Source organism: Hippopotamus amphibius, chromosome 4 (genome assembly GCF_030028045.1).
Source record: "Hippopotamus amphibius kiboko isolate mHipAmp2 chromosome 4, mHipAmp2.hap2, whole genome shotgun sequence".
Lineage (NCBI taxonomy): Eukaryota > Metazoa > Chordata > Mammalia > Artiodactyla > Hippopotamidae > Hippopotamus > Hippopotamus amphibius.
Genome location: NC_080189.1, coordinates 45,543,124 through 45,555,260, shown reverse-complemented (window position 1 = coordinate 45,555,260; position 12,137 = coordinate 45,543,124). Strand labels below are relative to the sequence as shown.

Below are 12,137 nucleotides of genomic sequence, written 5' to 3'. Positions count from 1 at the left end.
GCAGAGGGAAGAAATGGACAACTGTGCAGAATCTAGAAACTGGAAACTTGGAGTGACAGGGAGGAATGTGCACAGCCCACTAATTGGTAGGAAATTCTGAGCCCACTGCGCTTAAACATTAAATAAAATTCAAAGAGGCATAAGAAAACTAAATAAATACATCTTGAAGTCTGAATGGAATAGATAACTTTCTAGGAAAACATAATTTGCCTAAAGATTTCTCAGAAGAAACCAAAAATCTAACTGGTCCAATTTCTGGAGAAGAAAGAAAGGAAGTTATCCAACAAATTGCCCCTCAAAAAAGCACAAGGTCCAAGGTTTCCAGCAGAATTATACAAACTTTCAAAGAGCAGATAATTTCAGTTGTATTTGAATTTGTCTAGAGTTTAGAAAGAAAAAGAAACCTTCTAAGTTACTCTTATAAATAGTACTTATAAGTATTATTACTTATAGAGTATTACATTGATATCAAAATCTAATAAATATTTCACATATGTTAAAAACTAAAGACAAATGTCACTTAAGAATACCAATACAAAAACCCTAAATAAAATATTAACCAACAGAATGCAATAGCACATTATAACAACATGTCATATCCAAGTAAAGTTGATTCTACAAAGGCAGAAATGGTGCAAAATTAGGAAATCTATTGATCATTCATTGATTTAAGGAGAAAAGTCATACTGATTCCTTAAAGACTAAAAGGGAATTTGACAAACTTTAATCTCTATTCTTGATTTTTTTAAGCCAAATAAAGTAGAAATCTTTGAATAATTCCATGTGTGTGCATGCACACATGCGTGTGTGTGTCTATATATAAAACACTTAAAGAAATGTAAAGATATATTCATAAAAAAGACAATTCAGCATCATCAAGATGTCAATTTCCTCCTAGGTTAATACATACATCTCTTAATCCAAACAAAAATATCAACAAATTGGGTTTTATCTGTATTTCATTTTTAACTAGACAAATTGGTTCTAATATTCATATGGAACATTAAACAGCCAGAAAATCTCCAAGGAAGGAAAGCAATGAGCAGGCACTACTCTTGCTAAAGCCTTGAAAACTAGAACAGTATGGTTCTGGCACAGAACAGACAGGTGGACTGTGCTGCTTTTTCTCCACTGTATGATATGCCACTTATAGGACATTCTAGAAGAGGTAAAAATGAATGTAGAGTGGGGAAAAAATCAGAACAATGCATCAGAAGAGTGACTCTGTGGGTGGGAATCGGGTGGAGATTGGCAAGGGGCATAAGGGAACTTTCTGGGATGATGGTAACATTCTGTATCTTGATAGGGGTTTAGGTTATACTAGTGTATGCATTTCTCAAAGCTCACTAAATATCCCCTTAATAGTTTCATATTTTGCCACATATAGACTTTACATCAAAACAAAACAAAAAAAGGATCAACAAACATCAAACTCTAGTTAGTGGTACACATGTGGATTTACCTAGGAGGGAGCGTACTGATATTCTGCAATTTAACTTTAAATGCAAAAATAAGATAAATAAAGGGATGAATAGAGGGAGAGAGAGATAAATGGGTACATGATAAAGCAAGTATAGTAAAATTTTAATGGTAGTATCTAGGTGGTGGGTATAGGAGTGTTTGCTGCAAAATTCTTTCAACTTTGCTCTATATTTTAAATTTTTAATAAAATTTTTGTAAATGCTGGAAGAAAAAATTCTGACACTGCTACAACATGGATGAACCTTGAAGATATTATACAAGTGAAATAAGCCAGTCACAAAATGACAAATCACAAAACGTGATTCCACTTACACTTGGTACCTAAAGTCTCACTTCACAGAGACTTGACTTCTAAAGTCTCTCCTTTCCAGCAAATTAAAACTCAGGCTTCACAAAAAGGGGGAGAGAAATGAATCTGAATGTAGAAAGTAGAATAGTGGTTGCCAGGGGATGGCAGGGCTGGTAATGGGGAGGTATTTCTCAAAGTGAACAAACTTTCAACGAGTTGAAAAATATTCTGTGGATGGATGGTGGTTATGGTTGAACAACAATGTGAATGTACTTAATGCCACTCACTAAACTGTACACTTAAAAATTATTAACGTGGTGAATTTTGTGTTGTGCATATTTTACCAAAATAACAAAAGTAATTTTTTAAAAGTAATTTTTTAAAAGTAAAAATAAAACTACTAGGAAAAAATGAGAGAATACTTTTATAACCTTGGATAAGATTAGCAAAGGCCTTTATCTTTATGACTCAGAATCCAGACATATTTATCACAGAATTGTTTACAATAAATAAAGAAAACTGGAAACAACCCCCATATCCATCAACTGGAGAGCGAGAGGTAAAGTATACCATATACACAGAAAAACACCCATTAAAAACAATGATGTATATCTATATTGATAAAAAATTGCTCACAAAATATTGAGTGGAAAGCATTATATTATAAAATAGCATGTATAAAGTCATACCATTTATATAAAATGTGTGTGTGTGTTTGTGTGTTCACACTCGAGTGCACACACCTAAAGAGACACTTGGAAGGATGTTCACCAAGATATTAACAGTGGTTATCTTTGGTTAACAGTGGTTAATACTTTACCCTTTGCACTGTTCTACACTGACATTTTTCCAACAAGCTTGTATTATTTTTATAAAAATAATAAAGGCATTTTCAACTCATACTAAAATACTAAAAAAGCTGGTACTATCTACTACCAGATGATCTCCTTGATCCCTTCTGGCTATAAAAATTCATTAATGTTATTTATGCCCAAATGATGAGCAAGGATTGTGCGTGTGTGTGTGTGTGTGTGTGTGTGTGCGTGCGCGCACGCGCGCACACCAAGTTAGCCCTCAGGAAAGAAGAACTCACTGAAACTTGGGTTAAGTCTCTCCTTTCTAGCAAGTTAGAAGTCAGATTTCACGAAGGAGAAGAGGCGAATCCGAATGGCTGAAAGCTAAACCTGGATCAGTCTTTGTAAAAGTTCCAGTGACAGCATTACTCACAAATTCCAAAAGTGCTGTCATACAAACAGCTTAGACACAGGTGAAGATGACATGCTCTGGAAAACTGTCAGATGACCCCAAAATGATTTGTGAAGGCATTAATACTGGTGATATAAATGCATGTAAGAAGAGTAAATAAATGTTTTGGGCACATAACAAACATGCAGATATTCATTAAGTTATTGAATAAATCAGGTCTTAGGAAAACCAAAAACATAATGTTTCATGAAATGTAAGAGAGGAAAAAGGAATATTCTAAGCTAATGTACTTTCTGCAACCTGAGATTTTTAACTAGGTGTAACAAAGTAACAAATAAATATTAAAAATACACGTGATTTTTTTTTCTAGTCCCCTCAAAGTCTGTATGTTCAAGTAGGACATTTTAAAAAAAGTTTTTCTGAGGAATCTTCTCAAAGGGGTAAAAGAGGACTCACCTTGTATTGGGGGTCATTTCATTATGAGACAGCTTGAAAAGCGACACAGGGAGCAGGCAGTGGTCTGGGGCCCCTACTTACCTGGCACTCTCATCCTCTCCCCCTTTCCCAACCCAGTGGAGCCCGATCTCAGAACATAATAACAAAGCAAAACGTTGGAGGCTGGAGAGGGGCTGGAGCAGACAGCACACGCCTCCTCTCCCTCTCCCTGGGGAGGCCACAATTAGCATGGCTGTGGAAAAAGTGACAGGGCGGAAAAAGCAAAAACTCTTGCTGGCTGGCTTACAGACTAGTCATTGCCAAGGCCACGCGGTGAGTAAAAATCCCTGCAGAAGAACAGTTTTCCCCTGAGTTGGGCAGGGGCTGGTTCTTAGGGAAGGGACCTAAGAATTCTGAAAGGCCAGGGCAGTGGGCTGTGGGCTGAGAGCTTTCCTCCGCCCCTCCCTCAGCAGTGCAGAGGGCCTGGATGCTGCGCGGGACCTCCTCTCCACCCACGCAGCCTTCAGGCACGACGCGACCCGATGTACCTGCCAGTGGAGCCTTAAGAGTCCAGTCAGGGCGCTCAGGGCTGATGGGCACTGATTCGTAAATGGGGGCCTAGGCCAAGCTGACAGGACACATTGAGAATCTTGGATCTAAGATCACAGGATCCTCCCGTCCTCTCTCCCTCCCTCTGGGATGCAGAGGCTCAGAGTGTGCTTGGGAATGACCTAGATATTTATTCGGGGCAGGGGTGAGAAGGGCCTCTGGGAAATCCCTGCCCTTAATGTGCGGTCAGGAAAGGAAAGAGAGAGAGAGACATCCCTGCCCCATTCCACAAGGAAACTCAAAATGTAATCTTGGAAGGATTTGTCCAAGTGGTTAATCTCTATAAAGAAACAGACCACACTGTGCATTAGAAACAAAGTGACGTTTTGATGTCCATTTTGACAGTCATTTTGACATGGCTGCTTTGTTTCTGTTTTTTGTTTTTGTTTTTGTTTTTGTTTTTGACATGGTTGATTTGATGTGACCAACTGTTTTTTAAAACAGTTATTATAAGCATCATGCACAGCTTAATCAGCTAGTCGCATCCTTTGTCTCCCACCCAAATCAGAGACATAGGATTAGGATGTCACTCAGGCAGGTATAGAGCACTGGACTCACCAGATTCTTACTCCTCCCTCATAGGAGGGCAGAAGTTCCTTGGCATACCTTAAACGTCACTCATTGTGACCAATGAAAAATTATTCCTGATTACCTTTCGTCTGATTTTTAAATCTTTAACACAATTAGACATTACATAATTGGAGCAGCTGGAGGAATAAGTGAAGAATGTGGGAATACACTTCTTATTGACTATATCTGAATAGGGTGTTAACTACCCACCCCTAGAAAGCAGATTAACACACATACACACACACCACCGCCCAGGCTGAACAGTTTGAGTAAATTACAGACAATATGACACCAAGGATGACATATGTATGTGGAATCTATGTCCTTACCCCAGAAGTAGGTGCTTTGGGCCCCAACCCTCTAACACCAAATGCCTTGAGTTTTCTTGCTTTCTTCCCCTATGCTTTCAGTAATTCTCTGGTTCTACATCCTTCTCTTTACTACTTTTCTCACTACACTTATTGTTTTATTTCCACAGAATAATCATCATGACATTGTAAAAAGAGACCTGGACTAGAAATCAAAAGATCTCTATCCTAGCTCTGCCAGTCCATGGGCTGTGGGACTCCAGGGAAGAGTCCGGTGTGTATACATCTACATGTACAGAGTCTACATCTTTATTTATCTGTAAAGATAACTAATATTTAAGTGATTATCATGTCCCAAGGCATGTACTAAGTTACTTTAATAAATCACCTTGTTTAGGTGAGGTCAATACCATTTCCATTTCTATTTCCATTTCCCAGATAGAGAAATGGGCCCACAGAAGGCAAGTTCCTGTAGCCAGGATGTATCAGAGCCAAAGATTAAGATTCCAGAACCTATTTTCTTGGTACCTGCTTCCTGGAAGAATTAATAATGGGCCACCTGGAAGTCTAACTAATCGCAAGTGATCTAGGATAAAGCATGTCACGCATAAAAAATAAAAGTTGATTTAACTCTTCTTTCTTGGGGCTTCCTAGGTGGCGCAGTGGTTAAGAATCTTCCTGCCAATGCAGGGGACATGGGTTCGAGCCCTGCTCCAGGAAGATCCCACATGCCACAGAGCAACTAAGCCCATGTGCCACAACTATTGAGCCCATGTGCCACAACTACTGAAGCCCACACACTTAGAGCCTGTGCTCCACAACAAGAGAAGCCACAACAATGAGGAGCCTGTGCACCACAATGAACAGTAGCCCCCACTCACCGCAACCAGAGAAAGCCCTCACGTAGCAACAAAGACCCAACACAGCCAATAAATAAATAAACAAAATTTTTTTAAATTGTATACATCTTAAAAAAAAAAAACTTCTTTCTTTATTAAAGGGCAACAATAAGGCCACGTGTCTCATCCACCTCAGAAAGCTGTCCTGAAGATCAAATAATAAAGAGACTCTCTAGGGGCTTTCTAAGCTGTAAAGTGCTGTACGGCTGTGAAGCACCCTCCCCCAAGCTCTCCACCCAGCAAGAGCAAATACACCACTGGTGGCTCAGGGCTAAACAAGTTACTCAACTCTGCTCTAAGCTGAGACTGGCTTTACAAGCAGTGACTCAAGTAACCGCCAGGGAAGAGAATCAAAGGAAAGTGATTCAGAGACTTTTTGCCTTGATAGGGCACTGGGACCCAGGCTGGCCTCCCTAGAGGGAAGACAGTGTGGAACTGGGGGCAGGTCCTGCAGGTAATGCCAAACCCACAGGGGTCCAGCACTTACCCATCACACCTCCCTTCTCATCAGTGTTGCCAGTCACTAACCTAAGCTTTTAGAAGGCCACTTGTGTCTGTTTAAATTAACTTGGAACAGGGAAATACCTTAGACGATGCTGTGAGTATTAAAGATTAAGACACTAGTGGCATCACCATCCACCCTCTGGTCTTTAAAAGTGATGAAAGCTTTGTTTTATTTTTACATTAATCAGTCCTTTTAGTTCAGTTTAAAATTTCCAAAAAATTTAATCCAAAAGTAAAAGCATCACTGGTAAAGAATCATAATTATCCTGTCATTTTAGAAATTAGCAATAGCGGTTGCTGAGGGCCTGGGCAGGTGACGCAAAGAGCCTGGGCAAATGAAAGCTGCCTAGGATCTAGAGTCTTTCCATAGCATCTGTCAAGATCCCAAATCAAGAACTCAATAATGGTTAACACAATGTATCTAAGAGTAGTATTCTTCCTAGGTGGTTTCTATGCATTGACCAGTGGTTTTCAAAGTGTGATCCCTGGACCAGTAGCATCAACAGCATTTGGGAACTTGTTAGGAATGCAAATTCTCAGGTTGCTTGCCAGACTTACTACTCAGAAACTCCGAAGGTGGGGCCCAGGAATCTGTTTTAGCCAGTCTCCAGGTGACTATGATATAAACACTGGTGGTAACAGAATCACCTGGGAGATCTGGTTAATCAACACCCCAGCCCTATCTCATATCCACAAGCCTGGGCTTCTGAAATTAGCTCTCTGGGTGATTAACATAAACACCAAAATTTAAAAACCACTGATCCTAATGTATGAGTGGACTGAATTAGAGGCAAATAGTGGTAAAGGGATTAATAGCCCACCAAGGTGATATGACGTTTACTTTAAGCTGAAAACATCTGATCAGCAGCAACAGCAAGAAACACTTTCTAAACTTAGGCAGAGCCTCCCGAAGATACAGCTGCCATTGACCACCCGCCTCCCCCAAGGGAGTTTCCAGATTGGGAAAAGACTGACCCCTAGCACTGGGAAGTACACAAATTCAGCTGTCCATTAGCATCAAAAAGCCCAATAAAACCTTTCATATTTCCCGCTGAAGCCCTAAACAGCCTCTCTTTCTTTGTCAAGCTGGTATATAAACCTCTGCCTCTAGCTATTCAGCAAGTTACTCATTACTAAGTACTCCCTCGGGTGAATATAAATAAACCTTGTCTTTCCTCCTCTTAAGCTATTGTCAGTTAATTTGCAGCCTCCTGACTATAAACCTAAGTGGGTAGAAGAAAACTTTTCCTCCCAACAGCTGTAACCTTATCAGGAGTCACAGAGGATTTAGATGGAAACCATGAAGCAGACAATAAAATTCAGCAAGACAGGGAATTCCCTGACTGTCCAGTGATTAGGACTTGGTGCTTTCACTGCCACAGCCCAGGTTCCACCAGCCCTGGTCAGGGAACTAAGATCCCACAAGCTGTGCGATATGGCAAAAAACAAACAAACAAACAAACAAAAAACCCAGCACGACAAGACCATCATTTGACAAATATTGGTTGCGGTTTGAAACCAGTTCTTGCAGGATATACCTTTTCCAAAGGTTAAAACAGCAGGACAAAAAAAAAGTGGGGGTGGGAGGGTGGCAATAACAACTGATAATTGAAAAAGCCCCAATAATTTTAATACACAGATTATTAACCAAAAATCACCATAATCAATAATGTCAGCAAGTCTCTCCCCATCCAGAGGAATTTCTGACAAAAGTGAGGAGCCTCAGATACTCTACTGCTGATTATTACACAATAGACAGGTAGCTGTGGAAGGTTTTCTGTTTATCTGGTTATTGGTTTATTCTGAGATATCTTTTTATTGAAAATGGATCAAACTGATCCTTACCTTCTACCAGTGAGTGGGGCCGCAAAGCTCTGAAAAACAAACATCCAAAACTCCATGCTTAATATAAACCAGGTCCCCACTTGGGTTTTGAGACCATATCTTCACAACAGTACCATGAGAGAGGAGGAGGGAATTATCACCATCCTTAGCAAGACAAATCTCAGAGGCTCAAAGCCTTTAATGTAGATGAGGAGAAACAGCTGGCCCTACTGCCCTGACTCTGCACCCTCAGTCTTACTTTCCCTTTCAAGCTTTTTGGTTTTGATTACCACCACAATAATATCCAAGATAACTGTTTCTTCCTCAATACTCTGACATCTCCCTTCCAGGACCAATGTACTTTTCCTTGGTTCCCGAGTATAGCTCAGACAAAACAAAGCTTTCAAAGGACGTTCTTAATAGTAAACTAAAGGACTGGAAAATGGGAAATAAACCCACAGCACTTAAGACAAGTAGTATAGAGAAGTAGATAAGAATATAATTCCAGAACTAGACTACCTAGGTTTAAATTCTGGCTGTCATGTACTAGCTGTGTGACCGGTTATTTAACCTCCCTGTGCCTTGATATCTTCATCCATAAAATGATAATTAAAGGACCCATCCCACCATCTCAAAAATAACAACTGGTATATAGCACACATGTATATATTCAGTTTGGTTTGTAAAGTACAAGTTTTGGTTTGCAGCATAGCAACTTTTCTCCCAGATTCACAAGTTCTGTACTGTTCTACCCAATATCGAGAGAAATCCAATCTAATCCAACAAAGGGCCACCCAGGTTCACAGGTAAGGGCAACTCACCTCATTTTTAAAGATGATAAAACTGAGCCTTATCTGCACTTCCAACTATCTAAATCCACCACACTTCAAAGACTCAAGCTCAAATACCATTTTTTAAGAGCAAAATATAGAAATTGAATAACTCTGTGTAAGTATTCTAGGTGATATAAAATTCAGAATGTCATTTTTAATTTGAAACATTCCTTACAAAATAAAATGGAAGGAATGGAAAAAAAGGTATTTTTGTATAATCAAAAAGTTAAAGTATTTCCAAGGTGTATTCATCAAATCCAGAAATTTATTCAATGCAAATTCCTAGAAATTAGTTTTCAGGAATTATAAATGCGTGAATTAATTGCAATATACAACTCTTCTATCCATAGCATCAAAAGCATAAGGAAAAATAGGGTAATATTCTTCCATAGATATATATATTTGTAATTCAACTGATATCTCACACACACACACAACACACACACGCAATCTAATATTGAATTGTTTCATAAACGAAGTCCATGTTTCATCCAATGGAACTGATAGACTATGATAAGATTATATAATAATGAAATTTGCATCCTACACATTAGAAAACATTAAGCCTCCAGATATTTTAATAATGCCTTACGTTTGTACAGTACTTATAGTTTACAAACCAATTTTATCTCCATAATTTCCTTTGAGCTTCATGGCATAGGAGATGGCACAACTCTATTTGTACTCATTTTAAAAGAGCAGATAGTACAGGCTTAGAAAATATAGGTCTCCCGGCCTAGAAGGCAGAGCTTCGCAGGACCCAGATATCCTGACTCCAAATCTGGTTCTCTTTCCATTAACATCACAAAGATATCCTATGAATGGAAAAAAATTAACATATTTTGTAATAATAAATCCCCCCCAGCAAGGATATTGTGCATGTATCTTCTTTTAATTTTTGTTTTAAAAGGCTGTTTGAATGAAACAAGAACAAATAAAAGCTAATAGATAAACTCACAATATTTTTAAAAGAAAATTCTCAAGGGAATAAGGTTACCTGTATCCTTACCTCTCATGAGTCAAAGTGTGAGCCAATCCGCCCTCCACTAACCTCATCTTTCTCTTGAGGGGAACTAATATTGCCCACTGAATCTACTGAATTCTTCTTGAAAACTCACCAGACAATAGCAATGAGCATCACAGCTTTGCTTGGGATGAAGTGGGGATTTACGTATGAGACCAAAAGCCCAGCTGATGTATTTGGTAACTTTTCTAGTGTGATTTTTTAAATTACATGTACCAACTAAGGACTTTTCCTCCCACTTACACAAAACAGGACTTACCCTATGAAATGGACCTTTGAATATCTCAAACTAAAAATTGAAAATTTTCCACAATCCCCTTCAGTTTCAGCTGAAGAGTTTTAGAAATCTGGTTCAGGTATCTCATCAATATTTGCACAGCACTTGACAGTTTCAGAGTGCTACTGCATGCACTGTGTCTGGTTAGATTTTACAGCTATCTATTGAGAAATGTATTATCTTCCCTATGTCAGAGATGATAAAGTTGAGGAACAAGGAGAGCATCCTGCCCCAGATCACAATGAAAGCAGGAGATGAAGACTCAGACCCACCACTGACTCCAAATCTCATGTGTTCTTTTCACTTCTCCCTTGCTGCCTACCCTTGTGTCCTCCCCAACCACACACCCCAAGTCCCTTCAGAAGAAACTAGCTCAACTACTAGACATGGATAAGTCTTAGACAAGCAGGAATCTCCTGCCCTTTTCCCAATTTCCCTGGGAGAAAGGTGTCCCTCCTTTACCCTTGTCTTTCTTAGACAACAAGGAAGACGTCTCCCCATGGTGCCAACACCAGTACAAAGATGGGGAAAGGGATCCTTACGGTGTAAACTGCCTTGTCAGCTACTGTTTAAATCCCTGTGAAAGATGATCCTTATGAAATGACCCTTTATTGAAAAAAGTCAGAAATGAGTCTTAACTTGTGGGAGTTAATGGGCAAGTTTTACCAGCAAAAGGTTATGGGCAAGAGAACAAGAAAAGCGAAATCCTTTTGGGAGACAGAGCCTTCATTTCTCCCCCTGAAGGGAAAGAGGGCCCTCAGTGGATCTCCACGGAGCAACTACTCGCGATCCTCGCGCAGGAGGAGACTTACCCGCGGCGCTGGGGCTTCGGGACAAGCGGGGCTGAGACATACTAGCCTCGCTCTTCAGCACCGGGGACAGTTCCGGACTCGCTAACCGGGCGCGCGCTGCCCGGCTCGGCACTACCGGCTGAGCCTCCCAGGCTGCGGTCCGGGGGGCGGTCTCTGCACATCCTGGTCCAAGCCTCCGCGTCTTGGGGAGCGCGAAAGGGTCTTTCCGGGCAGCGGGAGCTGCCGGTGGCGCCTCGGGCTGTGGAGGCGACGAGCCCAACTGCACCACAGCGTTGCGGGACCGCGCCAGCGCCGAGGAGACGGAGCCCATCTCGCAGGGCCGGGCTGGGCCCAGGTGAGCGGCCAAGGCTCCCGGTGGGACCCACAGCCCTTGCCTGCCCAAAGGTTTACTCTCTCCTCGCGTCGGAGCGCCCGCAGCCTCTGCTCCGCCTGTGACTCCGCGGGTTGCGGCCCCTCCTCAGCGGAGGAGGAGGAGGAGGCTGCAGGGAGGGCTGCGTGCCCACCCCGGGTGGACTGAGGAGAACCCGGGCGGTGTCCGCGCTTGTCTGATAATCCGGGGGGAACGAGGACACTTGGAGGGGTCGGTGTGCAGAGGTTGTCCAGAGACTTTACTAGGGATTGGGGGCGGGGGGAGGAAGGGGCGTGGCATTAAGTGAGGGATACTTTTTTTCTCTACTTTCTGCACTTTGTTCACCTGGGGCCAAAGGACTGGCACGTCCTTCCTGCTCCTTCCAACACATCTGGGCCGCCTCTGTCCCCCAGGAGGATGGAGGGTTTAGCGAGGGCAGAGGAGGAGCCTACATTTGTTTTCTTCTCAATTACTCTTCTTAGAGCCAATATTACTACTCTTCCAGGCTGTGCTTTCCAGCTGAACCCGGCTCGGCTCCTGACTGTCCCTGAGGAGGGCTTGGCAATCCCCTTCCCCTGCGTGCCTCCTCCCATGCCCCTCCCCCTGGCAGCCTCCCCCTTGTGAGGACCAAGAAACTTCCCACCCTTCCGGTGGGGGACTGAGGCCAGAGAGGGCAGCCAAGGTGCAAGGGGAGGTAACTCTGCTAGTTCTCCTCA

At 41.6% G+C, this 12,137-nt stretch overlaps 1 protein-coding gene across 1 annotated transcript in view; it reads right to left on the bottom strand.

Moving 5' to 3' along the window:
- Positions 1-11,382, bottom strand: part of PDE1C (phosphodiesterase 1C) — a 592,555-nt gene extending 581,173 nt beyond the window's left edge. Inside the window, exon 1 of the mRNA XM_057733463.1 lies at positions 11,073-11,382. Coding sequence (XP_057589446.1) covers positions 11,073-11,382 — 310 coding nt within the window. The remainder of the gene's footprint in view (positions 1-11,072) is intronic.
- Between the last annotated feature and the right edge of the window lie 755 nt (positions 11,383-12,137).